The sequence below is a fragment of the Aythya fuligula genome, chromosome 8, assembly GCF_009819795.1.
Source record: "Aythya fuligula isolate bAytFul2 chromosome 8, bAytFul2.pri, whole genome shotgun sequence".
In the NCBI taxonomy this organism is placed as follows: domain Eukaryota; kingdom Metazoa; phylum Chordata; class Aves; order Anseriformes; family Anatidae; genus Aythya; species Aythya fuligula.
The window spans coordinates 15,346,316-15,368,034 of NC_045566.1; the positions used below are offsets into that span (position 1 = coordinate 15,346,316).

Below are 21,719 nucleotides of genomic sequence, written 5' to 3' on the forward strand. Positions count from 1 at the left end.
AAATATTTAACTGCTTTGACTTGCAAAAGTAGATATCCTACAATAAACAGAATAAATAAGTAATGACATTCCAGATATTGAAGTGATTTGTTAGCCATATCATGGTGTCTATGAATTTGATAACAGAAGGCTTGGTTGCAGTAAAACAAGTCATATGCTGTACCACCTTGCACCATAGAGATGCAATATCTGTCTAGGAACTTACATGGGCGCTGTGCGATGTCATAGTGTATTCTTATTGTGTGATGAAAAAGTTGTAATTAAATTGACAGAGATACCGAAGACAGTGTGCCTTATTTAAAAACAGAAAAGGAAAGGAAAGGAAAGGAAAGGAAAGGAAAGGAAAGGAAAGGAAAGGAAAGGAAAGGAAAGGAAAGGAAAGGAAAGGAAAGGAAAGGAAAGGAAAGGAAAGGAAAGGAAAGGAAAGGAAAGGAAAGGAAAGGAAAGGAAAGGAAAGGAAAGGAAAGGAAAGGAAAGGAAAGGAAAGGAAAGGAAAGGAAAGGAAAGGAAAGGAAAGGAAAGGAAAGGAAAAAAAAAGGGGGGGGGGGGGAAGGAGCAAAACAAAGCAGTATGAGTTCCTACAGTTCTCATTTACATTTATGTAAGCACATGTGCCATTCAGCTTCCAGTTGTGGTGGGGAATTCCACAGGAAGAAGATCAGAGGCTGAGGGCGCTTAATTGAGAAACTCTGTTGAGGCAGAAATAACCTTTGTCCTGACCCTGCGGAAGGTAAAAGAGTGTTTACTGGAAACCGGAGCAGACGAGGGAAGGAGCACAAGAGGTATACACAAAGCCAATCCTGCACACTCTCTGCTTTCACACCTGAAGTGTCACATTAAGGGTGTTTGGAGGGAAACTGTACCAGTGTACAAGTGTTTCCAGTATGTTATTCTCTTCTAGTCATCACTTACATCCTTAAACCACAGAGCTGAATCTCTTTGTTGTTAGCTGCTACTGAAGGAAACAGTTGCATTAGAATTGGATTAGCCCTATTGTTGCTGCTCTCCTGGGGTTTAGAAGGCTGAAAAGTGCTGATTATCAACACTGGGGATTGCTTTGAGTTTACTATGCCCTTCAAGGATCTCTTCTGATCCTATAAACACATTTTTAACTACATCTCTGCATATTAATATATATGGGTGTATTGTGCATGTGTGTGCATGCAATGTGTGTGATTAAATTTGTTTCCCGTAACATCAAATCGCAAACGTAACGATTATCTTGCTGTAAAACCATGTATGAAGATAAGGCAGTGCAATATTGTATAGCTGGAGTCTGGTTCAATTTGTTCTTCACTACCTGGAAGAAAAAGAATTGAGGAAACTTGTAGAATGTGTCCTCTATGTAAAGTCAAATTTGCATTGTTTCTTTGAAATGAATTAGATACTAAATTAAATACAACAAAGTCAGACAGATTCTGTATTGCTAAAAGGATCTTTTCCTCAGAGAATACAGAAGTGTACAGAGCATTTCAGAGCAGATGCAAACTTCGGGAGATTGTCACATTGCTAAAATTTGACATTTACATGTCATCACCACCATCTCCTTATTGCACCTCTGTGAGGTGACAGCTGCTGCTGCTGCTGCACCCCAGGAGCAGCCAATTTTGTAGCAGCTGCAGGTGGAAATAAATGGGTTCTGCTGAGAACCAGTCTATGGCAGTAGTGAGATTGCTGTTTGGTGCTTTAGTTCCTCAGCAGTAATGCAGATCAGAAAGAGCAAAAGCACAAAGGCAAAGGAAAGGGAAGGGCAGGGAAAGGAGTTTGGGGACAGGAAGGACCTTTGTCACAATCTATCCAGAGTAAAAAACTGAGGGCTCTTCTGAGAACGCTGAGTTCTCTCTCAGTGACTTCTCCCAGTGAGATCTCTCTCTGTGAAAGAGACAGGGTGGTGTAAAGGGAATAGGCATGAAACTACTGGAGCTAGGTAGCCCTCTTGCCTGCTCCTGATCCTTATGGAGTGAAGAATGAGGGAAGTGGTGGATTTTTATCCACTACTTTTTTGTATCTGGAGGCTTAAAGAGTTCCTATACTAATGTAGGAGGTGAAAGAAATAAAACTATGCATTATTCAATGAATTTAGGATCGGGAATAGGTGAGATGGAAAAAGGAGCAGGAAGAAAAGGGATGACCCAGGCATTTCAGTGGGGACCTGGTCTGGAAGAAGTTGGTGCTGCAGCCAGGACAGGCCCTGCTCCCTTGCCCATAACTGCTCAGCCACCACCCTCCTTCAGCTGCCACCAAGTAATCTTGGTAAACCAGATCACTTCCCTGATTCAGCTGGAAAGTCTTTCGTGTTTCCAGCACAAGGCATGGCACACAGTCCAGTGTTACTTTGGCCTACATTCCTTTGTGAAACCCCACCCTCAGAAGAGGTTGAAATTTTGCAGATCCAGGTGATTTTGTCTTCTGCCCTTTGAGACCATTTCACATTCTCACTGACTGAATCAGGGAAGAAGGAGAGAGGTGCATCACCAGGAGGAAAAAAAAAAAAAAGGAAGAAAATAAATTATCTTTTCCATTGCATCAAGTTAAGAGACAGGGATAAAATAAGCTTAAGGTTTGTAATGGTTAAGATCAAATGGGCAAACAGAAAGAAAGAAACAAATGAAAACATCACCACCACCACCAAAAAAAAACAAAAACCAAAACCAAAAAAAAAAAAAAACACCCAAGCAGGAACAGAAAGCAAGGCATAAGGAAACCAGAATAACAGAAAGAAAGAATTCATAGAATCAAAGAATCATATAATATCCTGAGTTGGAAGGGACCCCTAAGGATCATCAAGTCCAACTCCTGGCACCGCACAGGTCTTTTTGGCTTCATTTAGCCAGAAAATGGCTGGCTCCATTTACTATATTGCAATAGGACTGTTTTGACAATGGAACAATGGCAGTAAATGTTAACTGCTTACTTCATGATGAAAGAAAATTCTAAAGCTGAAATGCTTTTTTTTTTTTTTTTTTTTTTTCTCATGTCAGATATCAGTTCTATTCTTCTGCAGGTGATAGCAGAATAGAACTGCTAATGGAGTGGCAGGTCCAAGGTATGAAGGTAGTTGTAAGAAGCTACAGGACAGTATTTCTCCACCATGTCCTGCTTCTAAGCAAGTGCATGGTTTCCTGTCAGAATCTTTCAGAAGATATTGCTTGATGATCAATAATCAAGACAATGCAAGACTACAGTCATGTCATGTTGCATTGATCTTTTTTGGTATTTGGCAGAATGTAGAGGAGTAAGCAAGTGAAAAAGCATTTGAAGATTCTGTCTTCCTTTGAGGACTGTTCCTGCAGTGCAGTGATGACTGCTGTTCTGAATAAATGAAAGGAAACAACAGCAAAACTGTATTTCCCTGTAAAGGCTTCAGAAAGCTGTCTTTCTGCCCACTCATTTATGTCAGTGCTGCCAAATACTGTACAGGTTATAAGAAGGCACATGACTGGACATACTGATTCAAAGATCGAAGCCAAAATTCCTTTAAGTGGTATATTCTTTATTGCAGCGCTGGATGCACAGGGGATCTCTCCACCTATCGTGCATACCCAAAGCGGAAAGCAGTCTTGAATTTATGCAATCAATCTATCAATATTCTACAAGCGCCTGTACATATTCATTACCTATCCCTGCCTTCCCTCGCTTCTCATGCTAATTAGCCTTTTGGCACCTTGCGCCTGCGTAGAGCCTCCCAAGAATTGTGGACAGGGGTCTTCAGGATGTCAGCAATGGTCTTTGGGAGGAAGACCCAAAGTCTTCCTCACAGTGTACTTTTCACCTTTGGTCAGGAATCTGCTGAGTTGGCATGTTTCTTAATTGCAAGAGCTAGTTGCTGCTAATTCTTCCATTTGTTGTATCTTTATCATGAATTCCAATGTCCAGTTTTGAGACTTATAGGCCTTACATTTGTTTCTCTGTCCGTCTGCTGCTTCCTTATCATGAGTTCCAGTGTCGTGTTTCGAAATATACAGTCCTTGTCTGGGGATTGTCCTTGCCTCCCCAAAGTCTCCTTAATCAATACCACGGCCATTTACAACTGTGTGTTCAGCCTATACCTTTTCTACCATTTCTTTTTCTTACTTGCCTTGGACTCAGTGAAAGAGCTGAAGGTGTTTACAACTGAATGTTGTAGGAACCATTTTCTTCAGGAAGTAAACCAACTTAATTAGACAGTTAAGTTTAGGAAGCAATTTGGGGCAACCTGAAATTTCAAATCTCTAGAAATATCCCTAGTATAGTCAGTTAGACGGACCAGTAAAAAAAATATGGAAAGTTAGGAAGAGATGGGAAAATATGTTAGGGAGCAGGTAGAATAATTTGGCTGTTTTCCCAAGAGTCTGATCCAAGATTTCATAGGTACACCAAATCAGACTTCATCTTTGCAGTCTGGCAGTTAAAGGCTGGGGTGGGTGAAGGCCAGGGGGTAGCTGTGAGTCTGTTGGTGCATTTAGGATTTTGATAAAAGAAAGATGTAAAAAAGACAGCAATTAAGTAAATATATTTAAAAAAAAATCATGAAAAATAATGAGAGTATAAAATGAAGTCTGCAAAAGAATGACTGCTGTATTATCCTACCTTACAAGGAAGTGTCATATCATTTCAGCCAAAAAAGAATTTACCTTTTGACTTCACATTGTGTAATGATCCTGTTCCAAGGTGTGGCTTTTCATTTTTCTTCCTGTCCTCTAGCAAGACAATACTCTTTCTATGTTTGTAGTAGGATGTTAAAGAAAAATTATACAATTTTTATCTCATCTGAACTAGAGAAATATAAATTTTCCATTGAAAAAATGACAGAAATCTTTCTTCAGAAAAGTTCAGATTAATACTGTTTGCTTTCTGCTGGACTAACTAAAATGGGCAACTGATCACAGGTCAATAGTGAAAGCTGGGCGGCTAATTAATTTATTCAGTAAAGTATGGCTCTCTTGAAGGTATAGAAAGTATTCTAGCTTGATTAGGCATAGCTGTAGACAACCACATCACTTCTCAAGTGGGAAATGAGACTTTTACATGATTGAGTTTATTTTGTTTAGACCTGCACGGATGATCATAGTAGAAGGAGCTCTGCCAAATGGGCAGGTGTACCAGGAGACCTGGGTCTTGCCAAATCTTCCTCATCTCACCAGCACTTTGCTTTCAAGCTTCTCTGTGTTTTGCTATTGCTTTTAAACTTTTGTCTTATCTATCAAAAGGAATTGTACCCATGTTTACAGATGTTGCAATAAACCAATGCCCGTATTTCCACATAACTAACAGTATTTCCTTCTCAACCTTTTCTCTTCAAAACTGCTGGAATTTTCCAGCTCCCTCCCAGTTTACCAGGAAAATGGAAAACCTTTCTTATACCTTTTCAGCCAAAATATTTTTAAACTGGAAAAAAAACAGCCCAGGCAGGAGAAAGGGATGAGGAGACTGAAACTGTGGAGTCTACTCCTCGGGTGCTCCTTCTTATACAAACACCTTCAACATCAGAGTAACTTTGTAATGCCATTGTACTGTCTTGTGTTTCATAGTGGACAAGTCTATTGGCCTTTGGAGCTGCACATAGTTGAACTAAGCAGGTGTCCTGTAAAAGAGTTTTCATTTCCTCTGTTATTGCGGTAATATTAAAGGAAATGACTGGATTAAGACCATACAGCAAGAAAATATTGCAGCCCGGTACAGTAAATCCATGGATCAAACTGAACACAAAGATCACAGTAAATCTAAGACAAAAAGCTGTCAAAGACTGAGTCATGCACGATTTCCAGTTCTGACTGTATGACATGGCCAAAAATACACACTTAAGCCCCTTGACATCTCAGCACATATTAACTGCTGACTTCCCTGTGTCATAACTCCTTAATACTGTAAAAGTCAGTAAGTTTTGCTTTTCTCCATTATTGTGGAGGGGGTGTGTAAAAAGGAGTTGGATGTTACTGTTCCTAAGGCTTCAGTGACCACTAAAAGCAAAGAGAATACAATTTTGGTTTTGCTTAAGTGCCTCCTCAGATCAGAGGTGAAGTGAAGGGTAGCAGTTAGAGAGTATGACAGACTGAATAAGTGAATAGCAATCAATATAAGTTAGAAATTGGCAAAGTAGAAAGTTGATGAGTGATTAATTATCTAACATGGCTGGTGGCAAAAACGAAAGTATCAGAAACAGCAACTAAAAGCTTATGCTAGAATAAGACAGTTAACATATACAATAAAAGCATTACTGGTTTAAAAACTACAAAGGAAATAAAATTTTAGCTAATTACTCTATCCAATATTTGGGGAAAAAAATGTTATGATGTCATTTCATACTGTGGCAATCAGAAATTATTTGTTGATCCACTAGTAAAACAGATGGAAATAAATTTGCAGGCAGAAGTATTTTTAAATGCATGTGCCTAGATAATTTTTGCACAGTGATTTTAAAGAATTGTATAAGAACTTCAGCAGCAGTTTACTCTCCTGACTATTAAGGACTCTTACAATATCACCAAGAAGAAATAACATTCTTATAGAAGGCAGAGGGGAAGACCTGAAAAAATATTGGAAAATTTACCATCTGTTCCACAAAAATAATTGAAAGACTGATACAGAAATCATTCAGTAATGAATTAAAATATGAAAATATTATCAAACATGACTACATTTATTCCATTTTTGTTATTTTTATACAGTTAAGACTGTAGGATAGATTAAAAATATAGCTGTATTGTGAAATGTCTGTGACACTGCCTGACAATGCAATTTAAAATATAGCAATGTGCTGGATTAACCAAGCAGCTCATTAACAATTAGGAACTACTTAGCAGATAACTCAAAAAGTAGCTGGTAGAAAATCATCACCTCACAGACATTTCTCAAACCATTGCAAATCTGTTATACATGACAGTATTAAATATTTTACCAAGGAATTGGAGTAAAATGTAAGGTCACTTCTGCAGAATATGAAGTGGGAAATGTCAAGGAGTGTTAGAATAGCCCCATGGAGTAATCTGGCTTGCTTGATAAACTTTTCCTTCTCCAGAAAAACACATTTTAATCCAAATGTTATGATTATTCACCAAAAGAAAAAGAATGCCAGTCATTTAAAAGGGAAGGTATTACATGATAAGTAATATCTACAAAGTTTATCAGCACTTCTAATCTATTAGTCATCTGATTTTGTTTCAATTCCATATTACATAATTATTGCACTACTATAAGTATTTTTTCATTAAATTCCAAAGAGCTTTGTTTGTACAATTATTTCTGCTTACTCAGAAAAGGACCCTGACTAATTTTGACATAAAGTAAATAAAATAACAGACTATCTGAAAAGGCATAAGGAAGTAAAATTTATTTTTTAGGTAGCACTAAGATGGAAGCATTTCTTCCTGAAATTAACGTGTAACTGAAGCTTAACCAATCACTTCTCACTGTACTCACGTAGATCAAAGTCTTCCTGCAAAATGTTACGCCTCTCTTGACATCAAAGGTGATTGTATAAATAAGGCTGAGAACCTGTTCCTTTTCTAATACTAAGTGTGGAGACAGGAGAAATAATGGGGGTGTTTAGGAGTTTGATATTTTTATTGTCTTTTCAGCTTCTGTATGTGGTAAACGGTTCCATGGTGTGGTTAAATCAGACTGGCTATGAGGATTTGGTTGTTGCAATTAATCCCAGTGTGCCAGAAGATGCCAACATCATCCTGAACACAAAGGTAAGAACATCTCAATTTCCATACATTGATTGATGTAGTTGAGAACATCTTGACTTTTTCTGCTTGTAAAGTAACATGAGTTCCACTCATACAAACAGGACTTTTTCTCTGGCTTTGAATTAATCATGGATGAATCCCATAGTTAGTAAATCAGTCATTTCTAATTTGTCTTGCCATCTATTGCTGTTATAAAGAGCAGTAATTATCTAAAACAGTGCTGTAATAGCCCTGTTTGGAGCCAGCAAGAAATTCCTTTAAATAGCTTTCCAAATTGTCTTTATCTGAAAGAATGTTCTATGAATGAGTTCATTATTCCTTGATTATACTATTAGGTGTCATTAGCTGGCATGCCTCCTGATGTTCCTTCAAAAAAATGTAAAGGATAAAGGAAGGGAAAAAAAAAAAAAGAGAGAGAGAGAGAGAGAGAAAGCTTAGGTTTAGTAGCATTTCTGGGCTTAACTTTCATTACAATCCATTTAGATGCCTTAATAGGTCAATTCTGCTAGATTAAGATGTTGGCCAGGTTCATAGAACCACAGAATATCCTGAGTTGGAAGGAATTCTCAAGGATCATCAAGTCCAACACCTGGGTCTGCACACAACCACCCCAAAATCAGACCATACATATGAGAGTGTTGTCCAAATGCATCTTGAATTCCATCAGGCTTGGTGACACGACCATTTCCCTGGGGAGCCTGTTCCAGTGCCTAACCATCCTCTCAGTGAAGAACCCTTCCCTAATATCTAACCTGGGCTTCCCCTGTCCCAGCTCCACACTGTTCTCTTGAGTTCTGTCGCTGTCCCCAGAGAGCAGAGCTCAGCGCCTGCCCCTCTGCTCCCCTCGTGAGGGAGTTTCAGGCCACCATGAGGACTCCCCTCAACCTACTCTGATCTGGGCTGAACAATCCAAGTGACTCTAGACCATTCACTGTCTTTGAAGTGATCCTTTGAACATTCTCTAATAGTTTTATGTCCTTTTTATATTATGGTGCCCCACGCTGCACACAGTACTTGTTCTGAGGCTGCACCAGGCAGAGCAGAGCTGGACAGTCCCCTCCCTCAACCAGCTAGCAATGCCATGCTTGATGCACCCCAGGGCTCGGTGACCCTTCTGGCTGCCAGGGCACGCTGGTGACTCATATCCAACTTGCTATCCACCAAAACCCCTAGATCCCTGTCTTCAGGGCTGCTCTCTGGTCTCTTTTCCCCAGTCTGAACATACAGCTATGGTTTCCCCCTCCCAGGTGCAGAATCCAGTACTTGCTCTTGTTAAACTTCATGCAGCACCGAGCCCTGGGGAACGCCACTAGTGACTGGCCTCCAACTGGACAACTTGACTCCATTAAGTCAATTTTATTGCTCCATTTTATTGCTATCTCTGATTAAGAGGAGGGTTACAGAACTGCTGAGAGATTCCAAGAACAACAACTTGGGTCTTGGCTTCTTCATTCCTTCTTTTCTTAGTGAAGACTGTAGTATTTTGTGATTTTTGTTATGTACTCAGTTCTGCTTTATTTTACTATTGTTTCTTGAGAAAGGTAAATTATTCATCACATGTACAAACTTTAAATACTAACATTGATATTAATATTTTATTTTCTTTCACTCTCTAGAGAATGGTTAAAGATGCTTCTAATTATTTGTTTGAAGCTACAAAACATCGATTTTTTTTCAAGTCTGTAAAAATTATAATTCCTAAAACATGGAAGAAAAATGGCAACTATTCAAGATTAAAGACAGAATCATATAACAAGGTATGATTTAGAGAACTATGTATGATTAGAACCACAAAGAAAAGCAAGACTGATAAGTCTACATTATGAATCATGGCAAAATGTAGAACAAATTCTTTAAGTGCTTACTCAAAAGAAGAGGTAGTGGGAGTGCTGGTAGGATAAAAATATTTGCTGGACTAAATTAATTGAGGAAGAATCACCTAACCCTTCTCTACACCCATGCTGTTGGTCTTACTGTTTTAGGCAGATGTCATCATAGCAGACCCTTTTCTGAAATATGGAGATGATCCCTATACCTTGCAGTATGGAGGATGTAAGGAGAAAGGACGGTACATCCATTTCACGCCTAACTTCCTGTTAAATGACAATTTGGTTAATGTTTATGGAGAAAGAGGTAATACTGCTATTTAATGTAACTGCCTGCTTTATTGTTAATATGAAATGGACAAGATTTTTCAAAGTGACTAGTGAACTTAGGTATTCCAGTTTGCTTGTCAAAACTAAAAAAACTTGGCGAATTCACCCCTTCTACTCTGCTCTCATGAGATCCCACCTGGGGTGCTGTCTTCAGCTCTGGGGTCTGCAGCATAAGAAGAACATGGACCTGTTAGTGTGGGTCCAGTGGAAGGCCATGAAGATGATCAGAGGGCTGAAGTGCCTCTCCTGTGAAGACAGGCTTAAAGGAGTTGGGGTTGTTCAGCCTTGAGAAGAAAAGGCCCCAGAGAGACCTTACAGTGGTATTCCAGTACCTAAAGGGAGCCTACAAGAAAGATGGGGAGGGACTCTTTGTTAGGGAGTGTAGTGGTAGGACAAGAGGTAACAGTTTTAAACTAACAGAGAGTAGATTTAGATTAGATATTAGAGAGAAGTTCCGTACTATGAGTGTGATGAGGCACTGGAACAAGTTTCCCAGAGAAGCTCTGGATCCCTGTAAGTACTCAAGGCCAGGCTGGATGGGGCTTTGAGCAACCTGGTCTAGTGGGAAGTGTCCCTGCCCATGGCAAGGGGGCAGAACTAGATGGTCTTTAAGGTCCCTTCTAACCTAAACCATTCTGTGATTCCATGATATTTACCTCTTGAAAAATTATTTTTCCTGTTGCTTAACTCTCACAGTTTTTATTTCTTTATTTATTTGTATTTCCTGAGATAAGAATTATCTGAGCTTATTAAAAAGAGCAAGCAAAATGCTGGGTAAGTTTTAAACAGTTGTATTTTGAATGTGCACATATTACTGCTTTTCAACAGGTAGAGTTTTTGTCCACGAGTGGGCTCACCTTCGCTGGGGGGTGTTCGACGAATATAATAATGATGCACCTTTTTATGTGTCCATAAATTCTGAAAAAGCAAGTGTTGAAGCAACAAGGTATCATTTTTCATATTTCTGCTTTTACATTTCACTTATAAACATTTTGATAATGTTTTCAATATCCTTGTTGTCTGTGCTGAGCTTGTACTTTGTAATCTGTATTTTGTGATCTGTTCATAAGGTTAAAAGAAACTGACTCAGCATTGTCTATTGCCTACCTGACCCAGAAAGCAGCAGCTGCCTTCAGTGCTGTTTTGTAACAGGTTCTATGGGTCAGGTTGGATAATATTTTGCTTTGTGTACAACTGTAAACTTGGTCACCAGTTGTTATAAACATATTTAAGATAATTTTGTTAAATAGCAGTTATTAACAACACTGAAATTCCCTGCTGAAACGTCTGTGATTTTAAACAGCTTCTACAAAGGAGAACAATAACTGAATGGACACAGAGAATTAGTTCAAGCTTTTCTTGGTCAGGCATACCAGTACAGTCTATTGCATTGCAGCTACTAGCAGAATGTCTTTCATTCATAGCCTATAAACATCACAAGAAATTTGTCAACTAATCAGCAAAAGACCACAAGTGTTTTCTGATTATAACCCTTTCTAGATTAGTCTGAGGACTTCCAGGCATAGAGACTGTCTACCTTTGTGCTTGTGTGGTGTGTAGTACAGTGCTGTGTCAATGGCAATTTGTCTTACAGCAATCAAAATTCAAATAAATAACCTGTTGCAGACTATGTATGTGTTCTTAATCAGCCCTGCCTATCTTATCTTCCCATAGGTGTTCAGCTGGTGTCATAGGTAAGCCTGTGTTCCAAAGCTGCAGTGGAAGCAAGTGTGAGGAAAGAGACTGCAAATATGATGGTCAGCTGTATGAAGCTGGATGTAAATTTGTAGCAGATAAAAATCAAAATCACACATCTTCTATTATGTATATGCAAAGCTTACCTTCTGTAAGTATTACTAGCCGTTTCTGGACTGAGAGTTTAGTAACATTTGGGGTCTAGTCAATTAATGATCAGTTAGGTTACTTTGATTAACTTCTATTTCAAAGAATGTGGTTCATGCTATAAGTTCTAATAAAATCTATTCAAAAGAGAAGACAAAGCAGTTAGAGAAAGTGATCTGACAGATGTTTCATGTCAATAAGGGTGAGATGTACTGAAATCTCAGCAACCTTCTTGTTCCTTGTTTGGAAAATCTGGTCAACAGGCATAAAAATGAAGCATTCTTGCTAAAAGCCTTGTCATAAGATAACTGTAAAAGAGCTAGTTAGCTCTATTGCACTCTTTTGAAGAACAATCTTATAGTTCTTCTTATCTTCTTCTAAGACCCTGTCTGTGCAGGCACCATGACACACAGGATGTTTGTTGGAGAAGAAGACCAATTTGCCCTGTCACCCACCACAAACTTCATATATTCTTTAATGAGATACTCTTTTATGCTCAAACTGTTGGGTTCAGAATTCTTATTAGTTTCAATCCATCCTTTTAGGTGGTTGCATTTTGTGATAATAACTCTCACAATGGTGAGGCTCCAAATATGCAGAATAAGATGTGCAACTACAAAAGCACATGGGAAGTAATAATGGAATCTGAGGATTTTAACAGCTCATCTGTTGTAAATAGTTCTACACCCCCTTTCGAGACTACCTTCAGTCTATTGCAGACCCAAGACAGAGCAGTCTCATTAGTACTGGATGTTTCTGGGAGCATGGCATCGGTAAGAAAACAGATTTTATAAGCAAATTTAATTAAAAATTGTAAGAAGCAGAAAAAGTTACCAAATTAAAAGTATTTTCTACAGTCTAACCTATTTTCTATCATCTAACCTACTCCTAAGGAATCGTAGGTGTTTCCTTTTTTCATTACCACCATATCATCAAAGAAAAAAAAAGGGGGGGGAGGACAAAAATCTTTTTTAGGAATCAAGTCATAACATTCAAAGATGGAGTTTGCCTGGTGACAACTTTCCTGGAAACTGTAGTTCGCTACACTTTCATGATACCAGATCATGGTACACATCTCCTGTGTTTCAGAACTGAACGTACATATTTACCCTGTGGCAGATAGCTTTAAAATTCTTATTAAAAACAACATAAAAATGGTCTATATTTTGTTCATAGTAAAAGCTTTTCAAAGGAGACTGCATTCTAAAAATGTTGTTTCTCTTCACATACAGTATAACCGCATCGAACATCTCTATAAAGCTGCAGAGGTATTTCTGCTCCAAATTATTGAAGTTGGTTCCTGGGTTGGAATTGTCACATTTAGTTCTTCTGCATTTATACAAAGTCCTTTGAAACAAATAACCAGTGATGCAGTACGTCAAAATCTTGTTAACAAATTGCCTACAACAGCTGGTGGAGGAACCAATATCTGTTCAGGTGTACAGACAGGACTGCAGGTAAAGTACAATGTGGAAATATCTCCCGGAAGGTATGGAAAATGATGAAAAAACAAAAAACATACTTAACAGCTTTCCCCTGAATCCACTGAATGTGGATTTCCTTGGTGATGGTAGAGCTAAAAAAGACATTATGATTATTGAATCTATCAGGAGAAAATTTGGTATATAAAGAATTTGTTTGTGATGCTCTTGTTTGAAAAAGGATACTGAAAAATAAGATCAGATTACAAAGCGAAGTTCAAGAATAATCAAATTTTGGAAAATTGAATCTCTAGTTGGAAACATACAAAGCTTATTCTATTTAGGTTATGCGAGAGTGAGTAAATTAAGAGATTACTTCTACTTGAGTGACTTGTAATGGAAGGAAATGACTGGGAGATGAGTGGTTAGAAAGCTGCCTGGCAGAGAAGGACCTGGGAGTATTGGTGGATAGTCAACTGAATATGAGCCAGCTGTGTGCTCAGGTGGTCAAGACGGCCAACAGCATCCTGGCTTGTATAAGAAGCAGTGTGGCCAGTAGGTCTAGGGAAGTGATTGTCCCCCTGTACTTGGTTCTGGTGAGGCTGCACCTTGAGTACTGTGTTCTGTTTTGGGCCCCTCGCTACAAGAATAACATCAAGGTGTTTGAGTATGTCCAGAGAAGGGCAACGAAGCTGCAAATATGATGGTCAACAAGTCCTATGAGGAGTGTCTGAGGGAGCTGGGGTTGTTCAGTCTGGAAAAGAGGAGGCTCAGGGTTGACCTTATCGCTCTTTACAGGTACCTTAAAGGAGGCTGTAGCGAGGTGGGGGTTGGTTTATTCTCCTACGTGCCTGGTGACAGAATGAGGGGGAGTGGGCTACAGTTGTTCAAGGGGTGTTTTAGGTTGTATATTAGGAAGAACTTCTTTGCTGAAGGGGTTGTTAAGTATTGGAATGGGCTGCCCAGGGAAGTGGTGGAGTCACCATCCCTGGAGGTCTTTAAAAGATGTTTAGATGTAGAGCTTAGCGATATGGTTTAGTGGAGTACTCTTAGTGTTAGGTCAGAGGTTGGACTCGATGATCTTGAGGTCTCTTCCAACGTAGGTGATTCTGTGAAATATGGAGTACTGCAGTCAAAACTCTGAAATGCCTGGACAAACTCACAGGCAGGTTACGTTGCTGGGTGTATATCCAGAGGAATGTCTGCAGACCAGCATGACAGTGGACATCCTCTATACCAGACAAGATTTTTTTCTTCAAAATAAATCTTCAAGATTTTTTTTTTTCCTAGCAAAATGTGGACTGAGAAAACATAAGGGATCTGGCTAATGAATCATGATAAACGTATGGAGTAAATAAATGTTGACGTGGGAAGATATGCAGTAGTGATATTCTTAATTTCTAGGGCTCACTAGTCATGAATCAAGCCCCTAAATTGTGAAACCACATACAAATCATGAGAATGGGAAACAGTAATGAATAGACACTATTATTTGTTTGCCTGTTTTACTTTCTTAGGCTGGCAATGTTTGAAATCCCAGATGTCATTAATTCAGATGCAAAACTGAAAACAAGTAGCAATGTATAGGAAACAGGAAGAAAGACAAATTATTCAGAGAACAATGAGACTGCTGAGATAGCTGAGAGCCCAGGGCAGAGAGGAGTGTTGGGACAGGGGTTCATGACACAGATGGGCAACCAAAATGGGATGTAACAACCAAGACAGAGGCCTCCTAGTGGGCAATCCCTACCACTTTCAGCCCACCTTCACTTAACACAGACATCCTCATAGGTTTGTACTTTTTCTTCTTCACTCTGAAATGTTGCTTGGAGAATAAAGATGAATAATTTCAGGCAGCAGACACAAATTTTTAAAAATCCATTCCATAAAACTGCAAAGCATATGCAGGCAGAATGTTTCTGACATATTCAGCCAGGGACAAGTGTCTTCCCTGAGTAGAATATTTCAGTTTGAAGGGACTTCTCTTAAATATTTCTTATTTATAATTTAACACTTGCTAATCTAAGCAAGTAGAGGTTGCAAGTTCAATTGCAACAATAGTAGAAGTTAACGTGGTACTTCTAAATTCATAGGTTATTTGTGTTCTGGGATATGCTGGTGTTTAAAAGTTATTCTGCAGTTTGTATCTCAAATTCTTGTCTCAATGCAGATTATTACAGATCAAATCCATGTAACGTATGGTTCAGAAATTGTGCTACTGACAGATGGAGAGGATTCATATATGGCAGCTTGCCTGAATGAAGTGAAACAAAGTGGAGCAATAATTCATACCATTGCACTGGGTTCTTCAGCAGCCAAAGAATTAGAAGAATTTTCAAAGATAACAGGTAAATTTTCTAAATACACTGTTTCTTTGCCATTCATGTAGAAGTATGAAGATGCCAAAGCATGGCAATTCTTTGGTCTGGAAAAAATAAATACATTTGACTTGTAATAAATTTAAAACAAGTCTAATTAAAAAAATCTGATTTTCATAATGGGCTTTTTTAATACAAACAAGCAAAACTGTTTTATGTTCACAATTTAGTGTTAATATCTATCTTGATTTAAAAAATACAATAACATGATAATACCATATTATTAAGGAGGTGGAATTATGATATTCTCATATAGCGTGTAAGTAGTGTTCTGCAATTACTATAATATTATTTCTGGCATAACATGCAATGACTAGTACACTCTGCATTCTTCAACTTTTAAGCTTTTGGTTTTTTGTTTGTTTGTTTTGCTATGTACATAACAAAAATTTTCTCCATTTGCTGCAGCTGAAGTGAACTAGTGTAAATGCTGTGACTGTGCTTGTCATTAGCCAGCAGAGCTGTCAGCTGAGCTGGAGCTACATAGTTAATTCTAAAACAACCATTTAAAACTATACATAGGAGTGTTGCTTCATGTTACAGTAGCTGAAAATGCCGTGGAAGAGTCCTAGTGTAGATCTAAAAAGCAATCTGACTCCAAACAAGTCTGGTGAATAAACATTCTTATTTGAGAGATGCACATACTCTGCATTTTCAGGGCTCAGCACTGCAGTCACTTCCTGACACTGGGGGGAGGAGAGAGTTAAGATGTGGCTCCAAATCCAGAAGTACTAGGAAAATTCTAAAAATGCTGTATGTGATGTTTTGCTGCAGGGAGTGATATTTAGGCAAACTATGTTAATGAGAGATAAAAATGACTCAATCACTCAAACCAAAATAGATTTTTACATGAATTTACTATAATAGGTGTTTTATCGCATTAATAAAAAGATGCATTTCATTTTTTCATTTATTAATAAATTGGCTATCTTGCTAAAACATTTGGTACTAGTAGTCACATAAAAACTATCATTTTTAGAGCATAAATTAGTATTACTAAATCTTTCACTCTAATCTTTCAGGAGGTTTACAACTTTATGCTATAGATGAAGTCCTCCCTGGTAAACTAATTGAGGCATTCAGTGCGATTACATCAGGAAGTGGAGATATTTCTCAACAGTCTATTCAGGTCTGAATTTCAAAACATCTTTTTCCTTCTATACTTCTAGTTGATCAACAAATGAATGAGTTTAGATGATAATGTTTCTAATTGATAATGGCTCAATTTGGGAATAAGATCAAATACAATTTTTAGCGGTCCACTACAGTTACAGTGAAATAAATTATGTATTAGCCCATCAAATCAAGATTTTTTTCTCGTTTTTGTCCAGATCTGAGGGACTTCAACAGAAAAAAGCAAGCAGAGCTCAAGCAGAACTCTCCCAGGATGTTTAGTTCACTCTTATATGAAATGTTAACTTTTAGAGCATTTTAGCAGTCTAATCCAAATGATTAAGGTACAGCTAAAATAGGGCTTCTCTCCTAAATCATATGTAACATTTTAATGTATACTCTTTTAGACTTTTCACCTGGGCCAAATGTTAATCAGAATTTAGCAACTCATTCTTCACCTTGTTAATATTCTAACATAATATTAAAACATTTTATCTGAAATATGCCACTGCAAAGATAGCTAGATTATAAGCATCCATCAATGTTGATTTAAAAAGCAGGTGTTTTTTAATTGTTTTATTGCCTTGAATTGACTCTTCTGCCCGACCTAAGCAGCAGAAAACAAAATTAAGTTCATGACAAGCTATTTTCTTAATGTAGACTTTATCGTTCTTAATGTAAAAGTGAGGAAATTATGCTTAATTATTATAATACAGGAAATCTTGTGTACTTCTCTTTTCTATATGTTTTACTCTGTTCTACTTTAATTTCTGTCTTTCCTATTACCTGTAAGCTGTATAGTCATATGTGGAGGCACTTTTTTTCTCTCTCCTAAAAATGTGAAGGACAGACAAACTACAGTGGAAATACAACTTAATGGCACAATGCTTTGGATAGCTAGATAAAATTAAATACAGATATGAAGGACTTACTGCAACTTACTCTGTTTACCATAATTTTATACTTAAAATCAATGTTACTATGCAAGCAGTCATTTCAGAAAACTTCAGAAAGCATTCTTATTCATTCAATAGTTATGCCAAATTACTCTTAATTTTCCAGTTGCTTCCAATGCTTCTTTACTGAATAGCAATGACATGTATTTTATTTCTCTAACAGCTTGAAAGCAAACAGATAGACGTTAGATCTTCTGAATGGATTAATAGTACTGTGACCATTGACAAAACTGTGGGAAATGACACTTTCTTCGTCATTGCATGGAGTGCCACGAAGCCATTTTTCTTTCTGAGGGACCCTAATGGAAAAGAGTATGGAAGCTCAGACTTTACATTAGATAATTTAAACTCAAAAGCAGCTAGACTCGGTATAAATGGCACTGCAGAGGTAAAGGCTGAATGTTTTCTTTTATTTTCTGAATTAATATTTCCTATACACTAGCATACTACTTTTCTTTAATGGTCATTGTTTTGTTTGTTGTTTACTATTATTTTGTAAGGGAAACAATGACCCTGTTAGAACATGAAGATTTTTTGCATTTTTTAAAACATATTTTTGTATTTTATTTGCAGGTCGGAGATTGGCATTACTATATTAAAAATGAGGGTACAACAGCTCAGAATGTATCAGTAACAGTTACCTCTCGAGCAGCATCTTCTGTTGTTCCTCCTGTGAACGTAGTAGCTTACATGAAGCAGGCAAACATCGCACCGAATCCAGTTGTTGTTTATGCAGAGGTTAGCCAAGGGTTCTTGCCTGTTCTTGGTGCAAATGTGACAGCTACCATAGAGAAGGATGGTGCTGCACCAGTAAGCCTTGAACTTCTTGATAATGGTGCAGGTAAGGTTCCATATACACAGTAAAAACCTTTGCATTTATGCATTTTGGAATACAAATCTGTGTGTTCTCTTCAGACTTACCATTAAGGAGTGAGTAATGTCTATGCCCTAAACTAGGGTGCATAAATAAGATTTCAATGGGTTATCCTGTATTAAACACCATCTGTCTTCTGAACCTGTAAGGTTAATCTTGTACTGCTGCTAGGATTTAGAATAACTTGGATGCCCCCAGCAGACCATCTACTGCAGTCAGTCAGGTACAGCTGTACAAGTTCGCTTAGAGAAAGAACCTTGTCTTGATGAACTCCTGGCCAAAGGTTATATTATGCTGGTTTTTGTTTTGTTTTTCAATTTAAAGGTGTTTTATCTATTAGATGGTCAGTAAGATTTAAGTTGGTGGTTACAGATAGTAGCAAGAGATTTACCTAATTAGGTAAAATTACCTAAAGGTGTCAATACCAAATGGTTCTTTTAAGCAAAATATATTATAAATTCAGTTTATTATAATGGGACAATGCCTGTTTTTAAAGATGTTCACATTATCAAAACATTGCCAGGTTTTCCGCATAATAATGTTCAGGTTTTATATTCGTGTATGAATAGCAAAAATAACCTGTTTACCAGCAGGTATTTTGTTCTAGATATTAATTCTCAATAATTTTATACCAAGGTGCTGACACAGTCAAGAATGATGGAGTCTACTCAAGGTACTTTACTTCTTTAAAAGGCAGTGGAAGGTACAGTCTGAGAGTCAGTGCCCAAGGAAGAAATACGACTGTCAGACTTGGCCTTAGGCAAAATCGAGCCTTGTATGTACCAGGTTATATAGAAAATGGTAAGAACTCTTATGAAATAGACAATTATTTGCGTGATTCCAGGCGGGGAGGTGGGTTGTCTAAAAGTGAAGCAAATGTGATCATTTAGGTTCACAAAATGATACTTGATCTTAATTCTTCTCAAGATTTTTAAATGGGGCTTTGGGGTAAATATATTCAACATGCAACATTGGTATGCAAGATAATGTTAGTAGGAAACAGCTCTTGTATTCTCTGGATTTTAAGTGCTTTTCATCTTAATGCTGAAGATACGTTAGCTGTTGCAATTTAATATTCACATACACACACAGTGAAATTTAGAAGAATTGATATAAAAAAGTCTAAAAACCTCACTGTATGGCCTATAAAACAGGAATACCCCTAAAGCCTGAAATATGTAGGAAGAGATAGGAAAAAATGACCTTGTTACACTGATTATTCACCAACATCTGCAACTTGCTTTTCTGATAGTCATTTTTTGTCTTTAGCTCACCCACTTTCTACTAAATTTGAATAGGCCAAAGAAAAATTATAGGATGAGAAGAGATAATAAGATACAGTAAAAATAAAAATAAATGTAGTTTGTAGTTTTGTCATGGTGGAAGCTGAAAATTCTTTCAAACAGGTAAAATTCAGATGAATGCTCCAAGACCTGAAGTTGCTGATGAAGACATCCAAGCCAAGCTGGGAAGTTTCAGCAGAACTTCAACAACTTCTCTTGTACTGGATAACATTCCAACAGTAAAGTTACCACCCTGTAAAGTTACAGACCTTGATGCTCATATAGAAAATGAAACAGTAGTCTTGTCTTGGACAGCTCCAGGAGATGACTTGGACGCTGGAAAAGGTGAGTTAGACACTTTGTGTGATGTGATGGATCCTTCTGTCTGATAAGGCATGCCTTGAAGACCACCAAACAAACGTATTTCCCACTTGAAAATGGAACAAACAGAAAGTTACCCTATTGCATGATACTTGTTTTAGTTGTCCTTAATTTTTCACACAAAAAAAAACACACACACACACACACACACAAAAAAAAAAAAAAAAAAACATGAAAGAATGTTATAAAAATATTATATGAGAATTCTATAAAAGTAAGAATGTTTTGTATATATATATATATAAAAGCAAATAAATAAAATACAGCAAGATCCTGTATTGGTATGGAGCTGATAACACATTTCTCTAATATCTAAACAGGGAAAGAGATATTCATAAGAAGAAGAGATAGGGAGGAGGGGCAAGTCTTGAAAAGCTACAACCTTGACACAGAAACAGCAGAACCTCCAAAATTAGACAAACGCATGTATAGCAATGTAACTATGGGTTCTCTAATTATACAAATGGGATATTCTTTCTGTGTCTTTCCCAGTTTTTGGTATCAAAGACTCATGCTGTGAGAGAGAATATAGACTATGTGCAAGGCCCACCTCTTCTGTATACACATATTTTAATTGCTGTTTCACCTTGTGTTTGGACAGCAGAGCTTCTCATTCAACTACATTTTGCACAGTCCACACAGAGCTAAGAGTGTTAATGACACTATTTTCAATTTTCATTGAAAAGAAAGAGTTCCCAGATTTGGGAACAACAGATACCAAATGCTGCAAAGTAAGGGTTAACGGCAATCCTAAATCAGCACCTCCTCCCACCACCCCACCCTCCAGTGCTGCTGAGCAATACAGTCAGTAGTAAAATAGGAATTAGCAGCAGTTTTTAAAAACAAACAAACAACAACAACAACAAAAAACAACAGCTCTAGAAGTCCTATACCATCACCACAAGCAGATATATTAAAACATGTATATTAATTTGTTGTTATGCATGTTCTTTTTTCCCTAGCTGTCCAATACATAATAAAAAGCAGTGAAAATCTTCTGGTCCTAAAAGATGAATTTGATAATGCTACTTCTGTCAATTCCTCTGATCTCACACCTCAGGAAGCTGGTAGCACAGAAACATTTAAATTTAAACCAGAAAACTCGAGAATAGAAAATGGTACCATAATCTACATCGCCATGCGTGCTGTTGATAATGACAGCTTGACTTCAGACATATCTAACATAGCAAAAGCCACATGGTACATCCCTCCAAAAGCATCTGAGCCTTCAGATGGTGGAGGCAGCAGCGGTGGCGTTAACATTACACTAATAGTGGCAATTGTAGCTGGATGTGTTGTAGTTGTCTGTATTATTGTAAGTTCATCTGTCTGTATTGTACAACAACAACGGAGAAGAAGGAATCCTGCAATCAGAATATGACAGTATCTGTAAAATAAAACAATAATAAAGGAATTTACTGTAATTTTTGCCATACATAAATTTTAAAGAAGGAAAAGGTATTTTTATATTCAAAAGTGCACTTATGTACCTCTCTTTTTGGTTGCATTATAGATGCAGATTTTCAAAAGCATATCTTAAATTCAAGTACATGTACTTTGTTTCTATGTGATATAAATTCTTAACTCTTCTCTTGCAAGATCTTTACAATATAGTGTGTGGTGTTTTGTTTTGTGTCTTAAAGAA

The 21,719-nt window shown here is 37.5% G+C and overlaps 1 protein-coding gene across 1 annotated transcript; it reads left to right on the top strand.

Annotated features, from left to right (window-relative positions):
• The first annotated feature begins 7,511 nt into the window (after positions 1-7,511).
• Positions 7,512-21,455, top strand: LOC116492052 (calcium-activated chloride channel regulator 1-like). Its single transcript, XM_032192473.1, has 14 exons — positions 7,512-7,673; positions 9,287-9,427; positions 9,653-9,803; positions 10,655-10,772; positions 11,501-11,672; positions 12,214-12,441; positions 12,901-13,125; positions 15,260-15,437; positions 16,490-16,596; positions 17,700-17,924; positions 18,110-18,377; positions 19,047-19,211; positions 19,817-20,038; positions 21,037-21,455. The coding sequence occupies exons 1-14, from the start codon at positions 7,515-7,517 to the stop codon at positions 21,453-21,455; spliced, it is 2,778 nt and encodes a 925-aa protein (XP_032048364.1). The 5' UTR covers positions 7,512-7,514.
• Positions 21,456-21,719: the final 264 nt, after the last annotated feature.